The sequence below is a fragment of the Antechinus flavipes genome, chromosome 4 (genome assembly GCF_016432865.1).
Source record: "Antechinus flavipes isolate AdamAnt ecotype Samford, QLD, Australia chromosome 4, AdamAnt_v2, whole genome shotgun sequence".
Lineage (NCBI taxonomy): Eukaryota > Metazoa > Chordata > Mammalia > Dasyuromorphia > Dasyuridae > Antechinus > Antechinus flavipes.
Window position 1 is genome coordinate 296,510,864 of NC_067401.1, and position 24,388 is coordinate 296,535,251.

Sequence of the window (24,388 nt, forward strand, 5' to 3'; positions counted from 1 at the left end):
CTTCTACTCTCATCTCACTACTAATTTCCTCGATCAGTACCACCTCCCTTAGCCTCCTCTCCCATCTGATTGAAGGAGTGGATGGTGAAGTATTGAATTCCTTTCAATGCCTTCTTTTATAGAGAGCAGAAACTGAACTTTTTGGCCCACCCCACTTGAATCTGCAGCTCTATCTCATTTCAGCTTCACAGAATAAGATGTCTCTATAGTGGGTACCTCCTGGCTTAATCTGCTCTTGTTTTCCTGCCTCATTTTGTGTGTTGTCTCCCCACTGTTTTAAGCTCCTTAACTATCTTTTATTGTATCCCCATTGCTTAGTTCAGTGTTTGGATATAATAGGTGCTTAATAAATGTTTCTTGGATTAGATTGGATTGGATTAATAGAGTTGTTGTGAGGATCAAAAAACATAATTGGAAAATGTTTTGCAGATTTTAAAATTCTGTTTTTATGCTGGTAGTCGTCATCATCATATCCATCATTTCTTTGTGAGGAAGTAACATGATTCTTCATATGTTCTTTAGAGACTTGGTTTGCTTTGATTAGAATTCTTAGGTCTTTACTTTGTTTTTAAACCATATTGTTTTCCTTGTATAAATTATCCTCATTCTACCACCTTAACCCTTTGTCAACATAATTCCCATGAGTCTTTGAAATCTACTTTTTGTAATTTTTTTGCAATGAATCACTATTCCATTAAATGATATATACCTCAATTTGTTCATCTATTTCCAAGTTCGTTAAGAGGCAGTTTAAGACACTTTCTTAGATTTTAATTAATTTCTTTTTTTCCACTTGTTAATTCCCCCTTCAGGATTAGGGAAGTTTGTTCTGCTTTTTACTTACTGTTCTTTGTTTCCTACTTGTCTTTCTTTCCCTATTTTCCCTGTTGAATTTGGTGTATTTTTGCAACAGATTGAGTATACATGTATAACTTTCTGTACATTTTAGATAAAGAATGCCATTCATCTGATGCCCACTCTCCTACTCTTCCTTCATGGTTTTCTCACACATCCCAGTTCGCAGTGAAGAGGAGGTTCTATGATTAAAAAAAAAAAAAAAAAAAAAACAATTTTTTTCCTGCTTTCTACACTACTATGTTGTTTATAATACTACTTTTCCAGTCCCTTATCTCTTTCCCTACTTCAGATCTTCATAATAGAACCAACCTATTCTCAGGATTTCCTTTTTTTAAAAATTATTTGACTCCCTCATAGAAGATATTCAGGTTCTGAAGGGACATTTGTTTTTCTTCCTCTATTAGAACGAAGCATTACATCATTATATGGCTCATTCTTTTCTAGATTTCTCTGGATCCTTGTGTTTGTAATATTTTTCCATGAAAGTTCCATTTTTTTGTTTGATTTTTTTCTTGTAGTATTATACTTAGTCATATTTTTTCTTGGTGGTTGTAAGTCTTTATCTTTGAAATACTACAAATCCCATTAATTTTCTAGTAGAAACCTCCAGGTCATAATATTATATCTACTGAAGATCCTTAGTACTTGAACTGCTTCTTTCTAAATATTTGGGGTTTTCTTAATGGAGTCTGAATTTTTGTTAAGACATTCCTAGTAATTTTATTTTGGGGAATTTTTTTTAGGAGGTGATTGTTACATTCTGCTTTTATTTTGTACTTTGATTCTAAGTGATCTTGGCATTTTTCATTTATGATCTCATCATTTTTTTTTGTTCGTTTTTTAAATCATGGTTTTCATGGAGTCTAATGGTTTTTAAAGCTTTTTTTGATGTTTTCCAATTTTACTTTTTTTGTTTATATTGGGTATCTTACATTTTTTTCTTATTTATTTTTAAATTTTTTGATTTTGATCCAATATTTCTTGCCATGTTTTACAGTCATTGTTTTCTATTTAATCTAGTTTTCAGGAATTTCATTTCTTGATTTGTCACTTTTAAGCTATTACATCTCCCAATTCCTTTTTTTCCCCATTTTTTAAAAAAAATTAAAACTTTTTATTTACAAACCATATGAATGGGTAATTTTTCCAACATTGACCCTTGCAAAACCTCTTGTTCAAATTTTCTCCTTCTTCTCCACACTCCCTCCCCTCGCTGGCAGGTAGTTCAATATATGTTAAATATGTTGAAATACATGTTAGATCCAATATATGTATATATATTTATACAGTTATCTTTCTTCACAAGAAAAATCAGATCAAGAAGGAAGAAAAAGAAAAATTGAGAACGAAAACAAAATGCAAGCAAGTAACAGGAGTGAGAATGCTATGTTGTGGTCCATACATAATTCCCAGAGTCCTCTCTCTGAGTGTAGATGGCTGTCTTTGTCACTGAACAAGTGGAACTGGTTTGAATCATCTCATTGTTGAAGAGAGTCATGTCCATCAGAATTGATTATTGTATAGTCTTCTGGTTGCTGTGTTGCTGCTTATTGTTATGTATGATCTCCTGGTTCTGCTCATTTCACTTAGCATCAGTTCATGTAAGTCTCTCCAGGCCTCTCTGAAATCATCCTGCTGGTCATTTCTTAGAGAACTATAGTATTCCATAGCATTCATATACCATAATTTATACAGTCATTCTCCAATTGATGGGCCTCCACTTAGTTTCTAATTTCTAGCCACTACGAAAAGGGCTGCCACAAACATTTTTGCACATACAGGTCCCTTTCCCTCTAATATTTCTTTGGGATATAATCACAGTAGAAATACTGCAAAGGGTATGCACAGTTTGATAGCTTTTTTAACATAGTTCCAAATTGCTCTCCAGAATGGTTGGATCTATTCACAGTTCCACCAACAATGTATCAGTGTTCCAGTTTTCCAACAGTTTTCCCAACATCCCCTCCAACATTGGTCATTATCTTTTCCTGTCATTTTAGCCAATCTGAGAGGTACATAGTGGTATGTCAGAGTTGTCTTAATTTGCATTTCTCTGGTCAATAGTGATTTAGAGCACCTTTTCATGTGGCTACAAATAATTTCAATTTCTTCATCTGAAAATTTTCTGTTAATATCCTTTGACCATTTATCAATTGGAGAATGGCTTGAACTGTTACAAATTTGAGTCAATTCTCTATATATTTTAGAAATGATCCCTTTATCAGCTTTGGATGGTAAAAATGTTTTCCCAGTTTATTGCTTCCCTTCTAATCTTGTCTGCATTAGCTTTGTACAAAAAATTTTTAACTTAATATAATCAAAATTATCTGTTTTGTGATCAATCTCTAATTCTTCTTTGGTCACAAATTTCTTCCTCTTCCACAGATGTGAGAGGTAAACTATCCTATGTAATAAATTTCAAGAACATTCTTTTTGTTTAGATCATGAATCTATTTCAATCGTATCTTGAAATAAGGTGTTTGGTGTGGGTCTATGCCTAGTTTCTGCCATCCTAGTTTCCAGTTTTCCCAGCAGTTTTTGTCAAATAGCGAATTCTTATCCCAAAAGCTGGGATCTTTGGGTTTGTCAAATACTAGATTACTATAGTCATTGACTATTTTGTTCTGTGAACCTAACCTATTTCTTAGCCAGTACCAAATGATTTTGATGACTGCTACTTTATAACATATAGTTTTAGATCTGGTACAGCTAGGCCAATTTCATTTGATTTTTTTTTTTTTTTAAATTAGTTCTCTTGCAATTCCTGACCTTTTGTTCTTCCAGATGAATTTTGTTATTTTTTCTAGTTCAGTAAAATAGTTTTTGGGAATTTGATTGGTATAGTACTAAATAAATAGACTAGTTTAGGGAGTATTGTCATCTTTATTATATTCGCTCGACCTATCCACAAGCACTTGATATTTTTCTGATTGCTTAGATCTGACTTTATTTGTATGGAAAGCATTTTGTAGTTTTGCTCATGTAGTTCCTGACTTTCCCTTGGCAGATAGATTCCCAAATATTTTATCCTTTCAACAGTTATTTTGAATGGAATTTCTCTTTGTAACTCTTGCTATTGGATTTTGTTAGTGATGTATAAGAATGCTGATGATTTATGTGGATTTACTTTGTATCCTGTAACTTTGCTAAAATTGTGCTTTATTTCCAATAGTTTTTTAGTTGACTTTCTAGGGTTCTCCAAGTATAACATCATATCATCAGCAAAGAGTGATAATTTGGTTTCTCCATTACCTCTAGTTCCTTTAATCTCTTTTTCTTCTCTTATTGCCAAAGCTAGCGTTTCTAATACAATATTGAATAGTAATGGTGATAGTGGGCAACATTGTTTCACTCCTGATCTTATAGGGAATGGTTCTAGTTTATCCCCATTACATATGATGCTTGCTGATGGTTTTAAATACATGCTACTGACTGTTTTAAGGAAAAGTCCATGTATTTCTATACTGTCTAGTGTTTTTATTAGGAATGGGTGTTGGATTTTATCAGATGCTTTTTCTGCATCTATTGAGATAATCATATGGTTTTTGTTAATTTGGTTATTGATATAGTCAGTTATGCTAGTAGTTTTCCTAATATTGAACCAGTCCTGTATTTCTGTTATAAATCCTACTTGGTTATGTTGTATTATCCTCGAGATGATTTTCTGTAATCTCTTTGCTAATATTTAAGATTTTTTGCATCAATTTCCATTAGAGAGATTGGTCTATAATTTTCTTTCTCTGTTTTCATCCTACCTGGTTTAGGTATCAAAGTACCATGTCTGTGTCATAAAAAGAATTTGGTAGGAATCCTTCAGTCCCTATTTTTTCAAATAGTTTATATAGCATGGGGGTTAATTGTTCTTTAAATGTTTGGTAGAATTCACATGCAAATCCATCTGATCCTGGGGATTTTTTCTTAGGGAGTTGATTAATAGTTTGTTCTATTTTTTTTTTTTCGAAAATGGGACTATTTAAGCAATTCACTTCCTCTTAATGTGGGCACCCTATATTTTTGAAGGTATTTCACTTAGGTTATCAGATTTATTGGCATAAATTTGAGCAAAATAACTCCTAATTATTCCTCTAATTTCCTCTTCATTGGTGGAAAGTTCTCCCTTTTCACATTTTTAAGACTAACAATTTGATTTTCCTCTTTACTTTTTCAAATCAGATTAACTAAAAGTTTATCTATTTTGTTGGTTTTTTCATAAAGCCAATTCTTAGTTTTATTTATTAATTCAATTTTTTGTTTCAGTTTTATTGATCTCTCCTTTTATTTTTAGAATTTCAAGTTTGGTATTTGGAGGTTTTAAATTTGTTTCTTTTCTAGTTTTTTTAGTTGCAAGCCCCAATTTATTGATCTTCTCTTTATCTATTTTATGCAACTAAGCATCTAGAGATATAAAATTTCCCCTTATTACTGCTTTGGCTGCATTCCCCAAATTTTGGTATATGATGTGTCAGTATCCCAATTCTTTTCTGAAGTTTTTTATTTCATTTTTTAATGTTGTTTCATTTCTTCTAAGTATTTACTCTGAAAAATCTGTTTTTTTCCTTTAAATACGTGTTGCTATTTTAGAGTTATATTTTTAGTAATGTTTTAGTAATGATAGTTCTTTGTATTTTTTTCAAAATATCTGCAGTATTGATTTCTATTTTGGCACTTTTTGCCAGAACCAGGCACCCATGATGGGCTTATAAGTATGCTGAACTGTTCTGCTAGGCCTTGCCTTGAGTTCTATTACTGAATTCCAACATCTTTGATTTTTAGGGTGCTAGATCTTTTGGGCCTTTAAGGATTTCAGAGCACCCTCAGAGCCCCTAGGGCTTGGCTCATCTGTTCTGAGTATTGTACTGCTTGACATCGTGACCACCTGTCCATTTTGTCAGCTTATGTTCAGATTACATAGTGTATAATTAGTAAAAATCCTTAATCTGGCATGTGGAAATCAGGCACAGTATTTCATATCTTAAAGGCTTTTACATAGTGCTCTATATAGATCAACTCATTTGATACTCATAAACCTGTAAGGTAAGTGCTATAGTACACTCTACAAAGGAGGAAATAGTCACAGTGATGTTGTCACTTGCTTAAGTTCACACAGCTAAAAAAAAAAAAGATTCCAACTTGCCTATTCCTTACTCCTGAGGTCTAGCCACTGTTCCACCTCAATAACTGAAGTAATGCCATATGATGGAGAGCTTAAAATGTGAGGCAGAAGTGTTTGAACTTTTATTTAATAAGACTAACTCTTGAAGATTGAATTACTAAACCTGGGCAAAAATTCTCTAAAGTTGTTGAAATACATTCAAAGATTAATTGAAGATTAATTAAAAGAAGATGAAAAAGTGTTTTTGTTAATTGTGAATGGAAACAGTAGCTTTTGTATCCACCACCACTCTGCTCCCCTCCCCCACCTCCCTCTTCCCTAAAAAAATTGTCCCTGATATCTGATACTTAACAGTGCCCTTACTTTTGTGAGGGATGTAGAAGACCCTTACCCAAAATGACTACTCAGAGATCACTCAGTAGAAGGCAGAAAAGTTGTTTATTGAAAACCTCCGGAGGATGAGCCGTCCCATCGCAAGATAAGAAAGAGAAAACTCACGGTAGGAGGGCTAAAGAAGTAGTAAAGATACATAGCTTTTATACAAGAAATTACATCACAAGTAAGAGAGCATTGAGAAGGGGAGGGGGAGGCATCTAATTGGTTGTTGCTATTTGGGGAGATTGGAATGGAACGTTTCTGTTTCCCTGAAATCTCCTGATTTCTAGGAAACAGAAAGTCAGACCTTCAGGCTTAATCAAGCAGACAGTGGTCCAGCTAATAGACTAAATATTGATAAATGTCAAATACCAATAAATGTCATCAGTTCAGGTTAAGTAAATATGTTTCTAGCTGGCCAAGGCTCAAATAGATATGAACCTGCACATATACAGGTCATAGGGGAGACACAGAAATAATAAAATACAGAAAAAGAATTCATACATTCCTGTAAGTTCTTCACCTTATTTTTCCCCACACTTTGATTCTTCTCATTAAGCTCCCTTCCACCAGGGAACCCAATCTAGGTCAGAATACCAAATCAGAGCTGGAGCCCTCACAGAGTTCATTTTTTTTCCGACAGTATTGATCTAATTTAGTTAAGACTACTTTACAATTTTCCCAGCATTTTTTTCAGATAAGGAATATTTTCTTGGCCCAGTAATTTTTGTCTTTGAATTTATTTAATAATGTTTAATAACATCATTACTGTGTTCTGTTGCTTCTGCATCTTGTGTACCTTATCTACTCCATTGATAGTGTGTGTGTGTGTGTGTGTGTGTGTGTGTGTGTGTGTGTGTGTATTTTTTTTTTTTTTACCAGTATTGAGTACTTTATTACTGCTTTGTAGTGTAGTTTTAAGACTTAGTACTGCTAACTAAACTTGCTCTTGCTCAGTATGACCTCTGGTCACTTCATATCTTCTGTCATCATCTTTCATTTAATAATTATAGTCTTTAACTACTGGTTTCTTTGCAGAGTTAGATGTTGGATCGCCACCTCCTCAATACTCTCTTCTTCCTAGGCTTTTGTGACATTTTTCTTTTCTGGTTGTCGTAATTGATTGGAGTCTCTTGACTCTGCTTTACTGGATTATCATATATAATTATCGGGCCCACCTCATGTAGAGAGACCCTCTGGATCAGGCCTGGTTCTTTTCTCTTTATGCACTCTTGGAGGACTTCATTTCCCATAAATTCCGTTATATCTGTGATCCTCTGATTCCCATATAGGCATATCTATCTCTCATCTCTGTCTTCAGCTCCAATTCCATATAACCACCTGCCTGTTTAAGGCATCTTAAACTCAGCATCTCTAAAACAACTCATTTTCTTTCTCCTCCTGTCTCAGGCATCTCCAGTGTTCCATTCACACAGGTTTTACCCTGTAAGTCATCACATTGTCCCTACTCTCTACTTCTCACACGTATCTAATTGATTCCTGAATTTTGTAAACTTTACCTACATAACACCTCTCATATTTGCCTCTCTGAATTACTTTAAGAGTCTCCAGATTGATCCCCTTGTTTTTGTTTTTTCCTTTTAATCCATCAGCCTGAAAGTGCCAAGCTGATGGTCCTCACCGATTAAGTCTGACTATCCTTTCTGTTCAAAAAGATTCAGTGGCTCATTTCTTTCAAGATTAATTAAAAAGTCCCTTGTTTGACATTTAGAGCGCTCTAGTCTTTCCAGACTTTATGTTATTCTCCATCGCAGATTTATAGATTCCTATCAAACTAGCCTACATTTCCATACGCAGTGCCTTTCTTCATAATCTCCCCCTGTTACAATCCTGAAATCCCTTTTAAGCTCAAAATACTACCTTGTATAGGGCTTATTCCACTAGTTACTAATACTTCTCCCTTCCTCCAAATTATTATATTCAGTTAGTATATAATTTCTATTTACTTATCCATTTACATGTTATCTGCCCCCAGTAGACTGAAAACTTTTAAGAATATCATCTGTTTTTATTTGTCTTTCTATCCCTAACTCCTAACACAGTGAATGATGGGTGTTAGTACTTGTGCTTAGACAGAAGTTGGGACTTGAGGCAGGAGTGGAATATTTGTACATGATCTTTAAAGAATTTTCATCCTAATTAAAGGATCATTATTATTATGAATCCATTAAAACATGGATTTCCATGTAATAGAAATAATTTAGAATTAATGGATTACATTTGTCAATTTTAGTTAGTATTTGCTTTTTAAGAGAGAAGCAATTCTTGTTTAGAGACAATAATACAATATTATGTAGTTTTATTTCAGAAATATATAACTGGTCTAGCTTTTTATATGTGAATTAATTTTTTGTTGTCTTTAGGCACAATGATTACAAAGTGGTATCACCTGCATTAAGAGCAGTTGGTAATATTGTGACAGGTGATGACATTCAAACACAGGTGAGTTCAGACTTCAATAAAATAACTATTTAAATGGCATTGAGTGTACAATACAAATTACAAAGTTATTTGTTTCATACTGATGATTCTTTCACATATATCCAATAACTAATCTTTCCATGTGCAAATCAATGTAGTCTTAGTGACATGATTAAATATTTGTTGGGCATTTTACTCTTTTAGTCACTGTTTTTTGTTTTCGAGATAATAGATAAAGGACACAGTCCACTGAGGACTGGGACAAGTTCTTAAGAGAAGGAACATTTAAATATTATGGGAAGCATATGCACATATAAAATATTAGCAATATAAAATACAAATATGCATCAAATTTGTGTTGCATATGGCCAATTAAATCTATAGCAGTTCGGCAAAGGAAAAAGATGGTGGAGCTAGAAGAGATTGGGGAACAACTAATACTAGAACTAGAACTTCATTTAGACTTTATAGGAAAAGTGTCTCATCTAAGATTGTAATAGGTAGTAAGCAGCAAAATAAGTAAGCATTTGAATCTAGGTTCTGTAACTCCAAAGTTAGTGCAACTACTTCACTTCTTATATGCTATCTGAGGGGTTCTAAATCAAGTCTTAGAGGAACAGTAGCAAAGAAATGACAATATAGATTGTTAGTTCCATCGTTTAAATGTTGGTGTGGATGCCTCTGCTTTTAATTTCCAAGTAGAGTATTCTCAGTTTGTTAAAGCAAGAGAGATTAAGAGGCTTATGACAGGTGCTATCTAAGCTTTTCCAAATCTGATACCTCCTTAGATCCTTAACAATCCGATTTTTTTTTCCCCCAAGAGGAAATTGATAATTGGCATTTTTGGCAGCATGTTATGTATACTGTTGTCTTGTACTGCTTCCTTTGTCCCCTTTAAACATTTCCTTAAAAACTTAAAAATTCATATTAATTCCTGATATTTCTATCCAAATAACAATTGCTACCATGATTTTCAAGTGGAAAAATATCTTCATCAGTTTTATCTTAAGATTCCTCCCCCAAATTTACTTGTTAATATGTGTATTTAAAAGATTCTTTCAACCTCTTAACTTTTTATAGGTAATTCTGAATTGCTCTGCATTACCTTGCCTTTTACACTTACTGAGTAGTCCAAAAGAATCAATTAGAAAAGAGGCTTGTTGGACTGTTTCTAACATCACTGCAGGAAATAGAGCACAGATTCAGGTAAGGATCTTTCTATTTAGATATCTTTTCCCTTTTTTTCCATTGCCTTTAAGATGCTTATGTTATAGGTCAAAACTATATAAGCATCTCTTTATAGTATAAATAGTACTAAAAAGCCTAGAAGACAACTGAGTTTTTAGAACAATAGTAGATAAATAAAATTTAAAGACATGAGAAGATTTTGGTAAATTTCTTGTAGTCTAACATAATAATTATTTTATATCTCTTGTATTTCATTGAAATATATTCATTATCTAAATGTTAGCTGTAGTTTTTTACTTTTAAGATGATTGGTTGTTTCCTCTCTTTTAAAATAATATTCTATTAAGTATGCAAATGTTTTCATTGGTTTTATTGTTTTGAAATGGGCAATTATGGTCCTAGGTTACCACTGCACATAATATTGATTAATATTACCTTTAAAAAATATCCCCTCAGTATTTTTGGGTTTTTTTATATCTTTCCAATAACCTTCCTCTATAAAAAAAGCCTCTTGTATCCAAGAAAAGTATTAGACTGAGGTATTAGTCATGTGTTAGAACACACACAGCAATCCACACTTTCATTAATGAAAGGAAGAAAATATTTGTTTGCTAGTGCTATGGACTTGATCAATTAAATTCTCTTGTTTTTTTTTTTGTTTTTTTTTTGTTTGTTTGTTTGTTTGTTTTTTTTTTAGTGTATGCTTTAAAATATATTATCGTAGTCGTGTTTGCACTAATAATCTTTTTCTTGATCTGCATCATTTCATGCAAATCTTCCTCAACTTTATCTGAATCTCATAATAATGTTTCATTATAATTCTTCCTCAAATTTATCTGAATCTCTTAATAATATTCCATAATATTTATGTTACATGGTTTCTTCAGCTGATTCCCAATCTCTGAACACCCTCTTTTTTTTTTTTTTTTTTTTTAAATCACAAAAAGCACATTGCCAACTAATTGTCCTTTTCATGGCTTTTCTGGCAAATGTCTTAAACAGCACATCCAAAACAGAATTCATAATATTTTCCCCCAAATCTTTGCTTTTTCTGGCTTCCCTATTGTTATTAAGGGGACCACCATCGACCCAGTTACCTGGGCTTCCAACCATGTTGTCATCCTTGATTCCTCACTCTTACCTTATTCAATCCATTGTTAAATCTTATTGTTTCTACCTTTATAATATCATTTATGTATATCATCTTCTCTCTACTCACAGTCACTGTCCTAATTTATCACATTACGTACATATACATTTGTAACATGTATCTTTGAGAACAATGAACAGTTCTAGTTCTTCTTTGAATATGAGCAAGAAGATTACCTTATTAGGGATTAGGATAAAAAAAGTTAAATCATTGTTAGTATTTGTAATTGAATGGATTTAATGAAATAATTTTTGTAAACTAGGTTACATTTTTATCAGTTTTAGATGCTACAGGCATTAATTTTCTAGAAAAGAAAAAAGCACTAGATAAATTCTTATAGTCTTTTTCAGCTCTATTTTTTCATAAATTATCATTTGTGAGTATCTTTAAATTTTTATTTTATTGTTTGTGAATATTTTCCTTGTGTTTTCATGGTAATATTTCACAATTATTTGCATTTTTAATATTTCAAAAGATCCATAATTTCATTACTATTGGTTCTTATAGTGAAGCAGATTGCATTTGTGCTACATCTTTTGTACACAGTTCTCATGAATTACCACTGTCAGATCTATTGGCTGGTCTTCTGGTGTTGACTGTTTCCCAACTGGTTCTTGGATAATGGATACCATTTCTTTAAATGGTTCTTATAAGCAAAGTTTTTTAAAAATAAAATTTTAAAGCTGTATGTTCTATGATAAATATTATATTCCTTTAATGAATTATTGAAATAAAACTGATCTTTTAGGAAGTATGTATTTAGTGTATAGTTTGTAGAGATGAAGATCTTTCAGAAATTCTAAGAATAAGTATCATGGTAGCATTTCAAAATAAAATAAAAATGATGGAATTTAATTATTACTATACTTGGTAATATTTCTTACAGAGTACTATATTGACAGTAATGTGTTTGCTTTTCATTTCCTTCAGGCTGTCATAGATGCAAATATATTTCCTGTTTTGATTGAAATTCTTCAGAAAGCTGAATTTCGTACCAGAAAAGAGGCAGCATGGGCTATAACCAATGCAACATCTGGAGGTACTCCAGAACAGATACGGTATGATGCTGATAATGAAGAATAATGAATCATGACTTTATATAACAATCGACTTTACTACTTTTAAAATTAGAAAGCATTAGGACATATTTATTTTATAATGGATTTTTTTTTTGCTTGAATAACTTTAAAAAAATATCTTTCTTCCTTGTTGCTATGGAATAATGAAAGCAATAATTATAGTTGTAGCATTTTGAGATTACAGCTATCTTTTAGTTTAGGTACGAAACACTTCAAATTCTCAAATCAAAATGGATATGCTAAGCATTATGAAATACCAGGTCCACTTGATAGGTTCTAAACCACACAATTGTTTTCTTACAAATCATGTATTTAAATTTTTACTCAAATTGCTTTTGACAAAAATTCATTAAATTAGTTTTTACATTGTAAACTTAAGAGAAAATTTTTTTTAAACAGACTTATATCATACTTGTAGGCACTGAAATTTTTTTTTAACTTAAGATGTGTAAACATATTTCATCTTACAGAAATTATAAGGCTTTAGTAGTCATATGCATCATGGAATAATTATAGTTATTTTAACTTGAAGTGAGGCAGGTTAACATGTGTAAACCATGGCCTGTACTAATGTTATAGTAGTTAGTTTTTTTTTTTTTTTTCTGTTTCATGATAGTTGATTACTATGGTACTTTTCTGATAATTTCTATATCATAACCCACAACTTGGATCATTATGCTGACTTTAATATTCATTTTTTCTTTTTTTTCTATATTAACAGATAATTCTTTTTTTTCACATAAACACTCTTATTTCTATAGAATCGTTTAGTTTTAGAATCCTTATATGCGTCGGGAATGTGTACAACTTTCTTTGTGCTTCTTTTCTAAGAAATTGTATTGAAAGATAATATGATAAAATTTACGCTTTAAAAAACAAGAAGTGAAGATTGAATTCTCTACATGAATCGCGCTGTGAGGATTTTGATTCTTTTGATCACATCACTGTTTATTTTTTATTTTTTAATTTACTGTTTTTTTAAAAACTAGCTTTAGTTTCTAGGATTGTCTTTCACTTTTGTCTCAGGAAAGGTCTATGGTTTTTAATATCTTTGTTTTTCCAGTGTCTTTTGCTCTTGTTTCATCTTTTTGAGCCTTCATTACTTTCTCCCCACATCATTATTTAAAAAAACCCAAAAAACTGGATTTTTTATTGGCATTTGACATATGCAGTCATTAATAATATAGGATCTTTGATTTCATTTTTTATTTTTTTAGTATGTTTGTTCATTTTAAGCTGAAATTTATTTTTGTAGAAAGCTATCTTTATATAATTGATTATTAGTGTAAGTTTTTTTCATAAATATGTCCACTATCAAAGGGAACACTTGTACTCATCAGTCAACTTTTAATAATTTCATTATCAATGTAAATGTAGAAAGAACATTTCTTGAGACTATGCAACTTGTAATTTGATCTGGACAAAGTTTTTCTTTTTTTCTTATTAATTAAAAAAAGTATTTAATATTTTCCCCCAGTTACATTCAAAACAAATCTTTTTTTTACATTTGTTTTTAAAATTTTTGAGTTCTAGGTTCTCTCCCTTATCCCCATCACAATCCCCATCACAATAACTTGTAAAGTTATAGAAATTCCATAAAAGTCAAGTTGTGGGGGGAAAAACATCATAGGTCTCCCATCCTAATGAAAATAAAAACCCTCAAGAAAAATTAAATTTAAGAGAGAGAGAGAATGCTTCAATCTATTTGCATACAACTAGTGAATTCTTCTCTGGATAGGCTTTTTCATCATAAAATTCCTTCCAAGTAGTCATGTATGATTGTACTACTGAGAATAGCAAAGTCATCCCAGAAAATTTGCTTTTACTTTGTATACGGTACAGTTTCACTTTGCTTGAGCTCATGGAGGACTTTCCAGGTTTGTTTGTTTGTTTTTTTCCTCAGAGCCTGCTCATCATTTTCCATAAGAGTAATAATATTCCTTATTAAACACACACCGTAGTTTTTTGAGGCCTTCCCCAATTCATGGGCATCTCCACAATTTCCAGGTTTTTTTTTTTTTTTGCTTTGAGAAGAGAGTTGCTATGATTATTTTTGTACGTATAGATCATTATACTTCCCTCTCCATACTCCCCGAATCTCTTTTGATATTCATGCAAGTAGTGGTGTTATTAGGTCAAAGGATTACACATGAACTTGTAATCCTTTGGGCACAAATTATATCTTTTGATTATTAATTGGGGCATGGTTCTTATTATAAATTTGACTCATGAACAAATTTTATTGAGAAAAGAAGGATCATCTATACCCAGAGAGAAGACCATGGGAACTGAGTGTAGACCACAACATAGCATTCTCAACTCTCTCTTGTTGTTTGCTTGTATTTTGTTTTCTTTCTCAGTTTTTTTTTCTTCCTTCTTGATCTGATTTTTGAGCAAGATAACTATATAAATATATATATACATATATTGGATTTAACATATATTTTAACATATTTAACATGTATTGAACTACCTGCTGGCTAGGGGCAGAGTGAAAAAAGGAGAGGAAAATTTGGAACAAAAGGTTTTTGCAAGGGTCATTGTTAAAAATTACCCATGCATGTGTTTTGTAAATAAAAAGCTTTAATAATAAAAGAGAGAGAGAGAGAGAAGCATTTTCAGTTGTCTACTCTTCACATCATAGTAAATTTTCTTTAAAAATATTTTAATCATTATATTTCAGTATAATTTTTTTTTTGTAATAATATTATGTACTCATTTAAAAACATTATTCTGAGAAAGGTTTAATAGGGTTTACCTTGCTGCCAAAGGGGTTCCAGAACACAAAAAATTGTTAAGAACTTTTGTTTTAGTCAATGGGGCATAATTTTTTTAGCCCAAAAGTCTTGTGTCTCAAGAAGCAGTACTTTTCCTGAATTTCCTAATTCTAGTTATGAGTCTCTTCTGCCGTATTCATCCCAGAGAATATAATTCAAGTATGCTGTCTGTTACTTTTTGGTTAGATATTTCTAACTTCTTATACTTCAAATATAAGTAGAGATGTGTCTTGTGCCAAAATCTGAACTTTTCTATCCCTGTGTATTCTAATGAAATTAGACCACTGTTAATTATTCCTTTTAACATTCTTTTTACCTAAGTTAAGGTCTAGTGTACCCAGTTCAGACTTGCTTTCTGACCAGATGGCTTTTTAAAAAAAATATTTTGGGGCAGCTAGGTGGTGCAGTAGATAGACTATCAGTCCTGAAGTCATGAGGACCTGAGTTCAAATTTGGTCTTAGATACTTAACACTTCCTAATTCTGTGAGCCTGGGCAAGTCACTTAACCCCAATTGCCTCAAAAAAAAAAAAAAAAAGATTTTTATTTTCAAAATACATGTAAAGATAATTTTCAGCATTTATCTTGTAAAATCTATTGTTCCAAATTTTTCACCCTCCTTTTCCCTCACCCCCCCTCCCCTAGATAGGAAGTAATCTAATATAAGTTAACAATGTGCAATTCTTCTATACATGTTTCCACATTCATCATGCTGCACACAAAAACAGACCCCCCCCCAAAAAAAAACCAAAAAAACAAAAAGCAAGCAAATAATAAAAAAGGTGAAAATATGATGTGATTCACATTCAGTCCCCATAGGTCTCTTTCTGGATGCAGATGGCTCTTTCTCTATCACAAGTCTATTGGAATTACCTTGAATCACATCATTGTGGAAAAGAACCACATCCCATCCGACAGAATTTATCATCACATAATATTGTTGCTTGTGCAATGTTTTTTTGATTTTACTCACTTCAGTTAGCATTAATTCATGTAAGTTTTTTCAGGCCTTTCTGAAATCATCCTGCGGATTGTTTTTTATAGAACAATAATAATCCTTTGCACTCATACATTCTAACTTATTCACCTATTCCCCAGCTGATGGGCATCCACTCAGTTTCCAGTTCCTTGCCACTACAAAAAGTCATTCCATTTTTGCACATGTGGGTCCTTTTCCCTTTTTTATTAGTTCTTTGCGATATAGGCCCAGTAAAGACATTGCTGGATTGAAGGGTATGCACAGTTTGATAGTCCTTTGGGCACAGTTCCAAATTACTCTCCAGAATGTTGGATCAGTTCATAACTTCCCCAATAACATATTAGTGTCCCAATTTTCCCACATCCCCTCCAACATTTGTCATTCTCTTTTGAATTATTTCTTGTCTCTTATAAGAACATTGCAAAATAGTTGTCAGGTTATTACAGTAGCCTTCTAATGTGCCTTCCTGTCCTACCAATCTATCCCTCATAAAATTGACAAAATGTTATTCCCAAAAAGCAGGTCTTTCCATGTCACTCTTTGGTTTAAAAGGTTCTAGTGGCTTGTTTTTTGCATCTAAAATTAAAATAGAAGCTCTTTTATTTGACATATGAAATCTTTCACTATCTGACTCTGACCTACCTTCGAGGGTTCCATATGGCTCTTCTTTACAAATACAAGATTTTAGCCAAACTGAACTACTTACTGTTCCTTGTATATGACAGTCTTTCTCCTTAGTCTATATACCATTTACTTCTTCCTCATCTCTATAAATACCTTGCTTTCTTCAAAACATAAATGTTACTTCTTAATAAGGCCTTTCCTGATTATATTAATAAGCACATCCAGATTATACTACCTATTCATCTTCTATTGCCTTCCCCTTAATTTAAATACAAAACAAAACGTACTATATGAACCTTTGATTTTTGTCAGACGTCAGACTAACAAATAAGTACTTAAGATTAAAGTAAAATAGATGAAAATTAGGAGACTTTAAGGAAATAAATATCTGTAGTTCCTATTTTCTTAGTTTTTAAAATAGAAATATATTGATGAGTTTGTTGTACTATTACAATGTTGGCTTTTGGTTTGTTGTACTATTACAATGTTGGCTTTTGTATTTTATATATATATATGTTATATATATTATATATATATATACATATACATATATATGTATATATGTATATATCTCTTTAAGTGTGTGTATATGTGTGTTTTCCTATAGAGTGATGATTAATTTAAAGATACTCATACTCTTGACTTAGGAAAAGATACATTATTTATAAGATAGCCTGTTGGAGTTGTAAATATAATCTGAGGCTGTGGAAATGAGCAGTGTAATTGAGCCTGCTAAGCATTTTTGCCACTTTAAATTAGTTTACATTCTACAAATGTTTTATTTATTTTAGTTATATTTAGAATGTTTTTATGGGTAGTAGTTTTATGAATCAGTGCCATAAACTGATAAAATACATTAAATTCTTCCTTTCCCTTGTCTCCTTAATTATTTTAAAGGTATCTGGTAGCATTAGGTTGTATTAAACCTCTTTGTGACCTTTTGACTGTGATGGATTCCAAAATAGTCCAGGTGGCTTTAAATGGTCTTGAAAATATTTTACGCCTTGGGGAGCAAGAAGCTAGACAAAATGGAATGGGCATCAATCCATACTGTGCTCTCATTGAAGAAGCATATGGTAAGCACTTATAAATTTATAATCCTATTCAGTCCTTAATTCTTCATCTAAAGATGTTTTTCTTCCCTTCCTCTCTCCTTCATTCCCTCCCTTACCTACCCCTCTTTTCTCCTTCCCTCTTTCTTCCCTTCATTCCCCAGGCAATTTCAGTTAGGTGACTTGCTCAGGATTATACACTGGTAATTATTAAGTGTCTGAGGTTGCATTTGAACTCAAGTCCTCCTGACTACAGGGTTGGTACTCTATCCACTGTGCCATCTTGCTGCACCTTTATAAAGATTTTAACTATCAATGGCTTTTTTCTGGAATCTAGCACATTTTGAGTCACTTATTCCTGTTATATAAATCTGCATTAGGAACTAAAAACAACTTTATAAACTAAGTGAAATATATGTCCTTTATATTCTTCTTCAGTCTCCCTGACACATCCCCAAACCAAATATATCCATTTGCTTATTCAGTATATGTATGTGTATAAAATTATTTAACAGCAAAATGTCAATAATTTTTTTGATAATTGAATCCATTGTTGAGTTGTTTGAGGTTAAGAATGGGAGTAAAAGTGACTCCCAGCCTCTCAGTTTGTATTTAGTCTTTTGTAAAGTAGTGTAATATATTTACACTGTATCTTATATACTTTAATGTTGTATAAATTGGGGTTGTTATTGTTAGCAAGTTGCATAGGTTTTCATTGCCTATTTTAAAATTAAATAGTGTAATATTTTGGTAAGTTAACATTTTTGTTCAAATATGGTAGATTATTTAGTTTTATATTGATCCTAACTAAACTTTTGTATTAGGATACTCTGATACATTTTGAAATAGTCTTATAGGATAGTTAATCCTAGAGAGACTTAAATACTAAATCAGAAGTGTTAGCTGTCAAAGACACTGCCAGAATAAAGTATCTAATTTTCAGAGTTTTTTTTTTTCTTCTAAGTGTTTTCTTTCTTTTTTTCCCCCTTCTTTGTGTCCTAATTCATTTTGTTTATAAGGATTACTTTGCACTTCCTAAAATAATTTTAAGGTGTTAAGCCTTTAGTTTACTCAATTTTAGTGATTAAGACAATATATTGTCGACTTTATTCGTTAAGGAAGGAACACTACTTACTGTACTAAAGTAAATGGATATAATCCCTGTGAATTAAAGCCAGCTGTATGTTTAGATGTGATTGAGTCTTTTTTCTTTTCTCTGTCTATGCCCAATACATAGGCCTTTTGATAGATAATTCATTTCAGGGCTTTATTAAACACCATACAACCTTCCAAAATTAACTCCTAAAATTGAGAATAAAAAAAATATAGAAACCAACACTTACACCTCAAAATGACCATTAGTCTTCTCTCGTCCATGGTAGCCACTGTTAATGGGGAGTGGAATTATAGATGTGCAAATAGTACCTTAAACTTCTTTAGTTCTAATATGTACATGCAGAGTCTTCCCTTGAACATTGTGTATATTTTGTAATTGAGCTGTTATAGTAGAAATTTGTAATATACATTATTATACTCTTTTTTTAAAAAATTATGTCACCTGCTATTTTAAAGATTGCAAAAATTTGGATGTCAGAGGATCTCATTAGCCACAGTATGAATGACTTTATGTTGATTTATTATTTTGTGGCAGATATATTTTGAGTTTTGATATTGAGTTATCTGATTTTTAAGCCTGTGCTTTTAAAAATTTAGGTCTGGATAAAATTGAGTTTCTTCAAAGCCACGAAAATCAAGAGATCTACCAAAAAGCTTTTGATCTTATTGAACACTACTTTGGTGTGGAAGATGAGGATGCCAACATTGTCCCGCAGGTGGATGAAAACCAGCAGCAATTTGTTTTTCAACAGCAGGAAGCACCAATGGAAGGATTTCAGTTATAAATAACTAAGTGAAAAGAAATATGTTATTAAATGTTAGCTTCGCATAGCTCCTCTTTTTGGCCAGTCAGAAAGTTTGATGTGGTTTTGGAGAGGGCAAAAAAAAGAAGCAGCTGATGCACTTTTTAAAAAAAAACAAAAAGAATTCTGTTTAGATGTACCTCTCTTCATTTATAGCTTTTGTCTTTTGTATTTATATATTTTATTGTTAGATTTTTTTTTTTGTAACTGACTTGTGAGTTAAGTGTTCATTAAACATATAATTTAATAACTTGAGCTTGAAAGGGAGAACCTTAGTAAAGTATTAATTAAATAGTGGTTCTGAATTTTTCAGGCATTCTTTGAAACTGCTTATCAGCAGTAACAGCTGTTGATGATTGCATTTTGACAGTAAGTCTGACATGCCCAGTTTCTTAAATCTACCTCTGTTCTGAAGCAAAAAGTGTCATTGCTTCAGAGCAAAAGCATAAAATAAAAGACAAACTAGTCAAAGCTGAATTAGAATGTGAAAATATTTATTACTTTAAATTGTTAAACACTGTGTTGTACATTATACTTTGCAGGAAAAAAACCGTGAACTCTATTTATGAAAAAAATTTAAAAAATATCATGTGCTGAAAAACAGACTTGTCTTTAAAAGATGGCAGTTTAGGAAAAGAAGAGCTATTCTGGTTTATGTTGAGCATACACTACAATGTTTGCTTTTCTTGAATTATTTACTTATTTCTTTTGGAATATATACAATGTTCACAGAATCTCAGATTCTATTAGTGTGACTGACCAAATATGCTGCCATTTTTTTGCTGCTTTTTCCCCTTACTTAATTTTAGACTGTAGTACATCATGACAGATGTTTAGTTATGAATGTAAAGTACAGCTGCATAGCAAAAACAGTACAATAATTATTTCTCTGATTTTTGTCAGAACAGTAATAGAAAAGTTGTGCTTTTCTTTGTAATAATTAAACTACTTGAATGCCAAAATTATTTTAAAGAAGTCAAATTATTCTATATTAACTTTGAAAAATGTGTTTAATGTTATTTGGGCACTAAATGACCAATATCAATGAGAAATGCTAAGGATTCTTGACTGTGTTTGAAATCTATATTAGATTTTATGGTATAATACTCAAATGATCAACACTGCTGCTTGATGTATATGTTAGATAACTTAATGATTCAGTGTTTCAAATTACTTATCATTTTAAGCCATGTTTCAAGTCAGATTTCATGTATTGAAGTTAAAAGAAAAAACCTTCGAAATATAAAACAAATAAAATCATGCATTATTTACTTTGTGAAAAGTGTTCTTCCCTTGGTACTGTGCTTGATAGAAATTTAAAGCAGATGTAGTACAATTGAATTCATTTTTTATTTATAAGTACTTTATAGTAGTCAGCTGTTTGCATTTCCAATTAATATCTACCTATAATGTTTTTAAATGTACTTTACAGCTGTTTTAAGATGGTATTTGATGCAATTTTGATAAGATTCTTAGTCATTTCAGAGTACTATACAGAAAGATTTGATTTGATATGTAGCAACATTTACAGTTTGATTCTGCTGAAAATCAGGCATGTTACAGGACAAAAATGTTTCATGGGAGTGCTATTAATACTTTGTAAATTACAAATAATGAAACTGAGCTTTTTAGCAGGACATTTAAAACTTAATACACAAAATATATGTGGGGGGAATAGGAGATGGAAGGGTGATGACATGTCCATAAAATTATAATACATCTGCCAAACTTTTTTAATAATGTTATTTAGAGAATTGTATTTGTGTCCTTTTTTGTTATGGTGGAAATCTGAGGTTTAGTACAAAAAGTATCTCTTTTGCATTATATATATTATATATATATTCAAAAGAACAGGGTGATGACATTAAAGAGTACCAAATTAATGATGAATTCATCAGATAAAAACATTCTTTTGTTATTAAAGCAGTTCTGAATATCAGGTAACAGGGTATTCCACTGTTTCTAACTTATTTTGATAATGTTGCATGCAGCATAATACATAAGTAAAATAACCAGCTGTGCCTGCTTTTATTTTGAGGACCCTGTAGACACTGTAATACACCTCTCTAAGCCAAATCTTTCAAGCAGAATAATCCTTATTGAAGGAAAAAAAAATGTGTAATGAATTTCTTGAGGGGGTTTTTACTTTCTGCAGGTAAATACAGAAAAGTTTCTGAGCAGTGAAGTGACTGAACTTTACACATTTCAATACAAACCCTTTAGTCCTTGGATCTCTTGTTTGAGTAGCATAGCTAATTTGTTTGGATTTGGATTCATTGTGTTAATTTGAATAAAAGGGGCACTATCTAGTAGTTTGGGACCAAAGTTTGAACTATATTAAAAAGTATTAATAATGAGCTCTATAGGTTAAGGACACAAGCATCTTAAATATACCACTATGTCATAGAAATTTTGAAAAGGTGGCCTCTTTCACAAGTTTACATTTTAAAATGCCTAGATCAATGGCGTCATTCATCTTCAGTGATCTTTGTGGGGGGAAAAATTGTACCAGTCTTATTTTCCTCAAGTTTATGAGAGATGAAAAAGGTGAAATGCTTTGCCAAATGAATTTTTAGAGAGTATTGAAATTATTTTAAGTCTTTTTAAAGGGCATGCATACTTGGAAAATGAAACAAACCAAAAATCAGGCAAAAGTACTTGAAAGTGCCCCTTTTTATTCATTTGATCAAGTATACTGTTCTGTCTGAATTTGAATTTTGACTAGTTAATCTATGCAATTATGCAAATTGGCTTCTGTTTCCTTATATACTTGACTCACTGATCATAACTAGTTTTCTACTAAAGTTTTTCATTATTACATTTGTTTCCTTTTAAGAATTAATATTACTATTTAATTTTGTAGTACCATATTTTATTTTATACACTGTTGCTGATAGCAACCAGAAAGCAAAAAAAAAAAATTGTATTAAAAATGTTGGCACAAAACGTAACTCATCTTTAACTGTAAAACATTAGCAGTTGGAAAATGATCTGTTTGGTTAGATGAGGGACTAAAAGAAGCACTACTCCTTTTCCTTCATGCTATTTCTTTTCTCATTTAAGAATAAACACTTAGGGTAAAAAATGACAGATTTAGTGTGATTTAAAACAAATTCAACAAATCTTTAAAATACTGCTTACTTGTGAAACTGTGAAATTGAAATAAACATCGGTACTGTTAGCAAAATAACCTTTCCTTGTTTTAGTTCATTGCATTCTTGTTTTATGTAATATGTGAAGATAAAAAGCCTGTATTATAGGGCTTTAAGGGGATAGTGCATCTTTAAATCCTGATTTGGGAGTGGGATGGGGGTGGGAAGAGGTAAGGGTAGTACATGTAACTAAACCAACACATGAGCAGTATGCAATATTATGGAATGTTACAACACATTACTTATTAAAATAATAAAAATATTATTTTATACTTTTGTGTTTATTGCATCTATCAGGCTAATTTGTAGCTTCAGTTATATACAAAGGAGACCTTAAAGGACTAAGATATCACCTGATTTTATTTTGTTCTGTGCTATTTGCAATTACATATGAATGTTTGACATTTTTGCAATCTGCACATGAAAATTGAGTTTAAAATATGTAATGTACATTTTTGTTGTGTCTTGAGAACCCAAATAGAAATATGATGAATTACTTCATTCAGCTTCCTGTCACCAGAAGGGCCAGCTAGGTGGCACAGTGAATGAACACCAGCTCTGAAGTCAGGAGGACCTGAGTTCAAATCTGCTGATCTCAGATCCATAGTACTTTCTAGCTGTGTGATCCTAGGCAAATCACTTAACCCCAATTGCCTCTCCCTCCTCCTCCCCCCAAAATAATTATCACCAGAAGTTTGACCATGTGTGAATGAATGTTTTTGGTTACAGAACTCAGGCTTAGATGGTTTAACCATATTACTGAACTCACTTGTTTTTGAAGTATTTAAGTTAAATATATTCAGGTTGCCACAGAATTTTCAATGTACAATAGCCAGATGCTGACTTTGTATTTTAGTTGTCAGTATGTCAAAACTATTTGAATCAGCTTTTTGTTTTTTGTTTCCTGAACTGTTCAAATTAATTTTTATGTAACATGAAAAGTCAATTGAAATTAATCCATCTCCCTTTCAATTTTGTTAAGGACTTTTAATGACTGTTTTCATATTTGCTATTGTAGTTGTGTCTTCCTGTCTTAAAGCATTTTTTTTTTGAGTTCTTTAATACAAATATAGTGGTTTATTTTATACCTGTAGAGTAATGCATTTTAAACCACAAATTCATTTAAAATGGTTAATGTTTGTATAAAATCTTTTCTGAAATGATGGAGAGTTTTATCTGGATGAAACTAACCAGAAGTCACAGAGTTTATCTAATCATTAGGTACTGTAGGAAAATTAACAGTTTTCCAATAAATATTTCCAACCTTTTGAATTATAAGATAGAGCTAAATATGATAAAGGAACTTTTCTGAGATTAAAAATTTATTTCATTTAAAAATGCATAGTACTTACCACTACTAAAAGAAAAACTGATACTGCCCATTAAATTTTTTTTTTTTAGAGATTGAAATATTTTCCTTTTTTTTTTTTTAATATTTTATTTTATTTTATAATAACTTTATATTGACAGAATCCATGCCAGGGTAATTTTTTTTACAACATTATCACTTGCACTCGCTTCTGTTCCGTTTTTTCCCCTCCCTCCCTCCAACCCCTCCCCTAGATGGCAAGCAGTCCTATATATGTTAGATATGTTGCAGTATATCCTAGATACAATATATGTTTGCAGAACCGAGCAGTTCTCTTGTTGCACAGGGAGAATTGGATTCAGAAGGTAAAAA

The 24,388-nt window shown here is 31.6% G+C and overlaps 1 protein-coding gene across 2 annotated transcripts in view; it reads left to right on the forward strand.

Annotated features, from left to right (window-relative positions):
- Positions 1–22,979, forward strand: part of KPNA5 (karyopherin subunit alpha 5) — a 61,781-nt gene extending 38,802 nt beyond the window's left edge. For both annotated transcript variants that reach the window (XM_051997601.1, XM_051997602.1), the window contains 5 exons: positions 8,731–8,809; positions 9,869–9,994; positions 12,057–12,184; positions 17,482–17,660; positions 19,350–22,979. In XM_051997601.1, coding sequence (XP_051853561.1) covers positions 8,731–8,809; positions 9,869–9,994; positions 12,057–12,184; positions 17,482–17,660; positions 19,350–19,537 — 700 coding nt within the window. In that variant the 3' untranslated portion in view covers positions 19,538–22,979. The remainder of the gene's footprint in view (positions 1–8,730; positions 8,810–9,868; positions 9,995–12,056; positions 12,185–17,481; positions 17,661–19,349) is intronic.
- Positions 22,980–24,388: the final 1,409 nt, after the last annotated feature.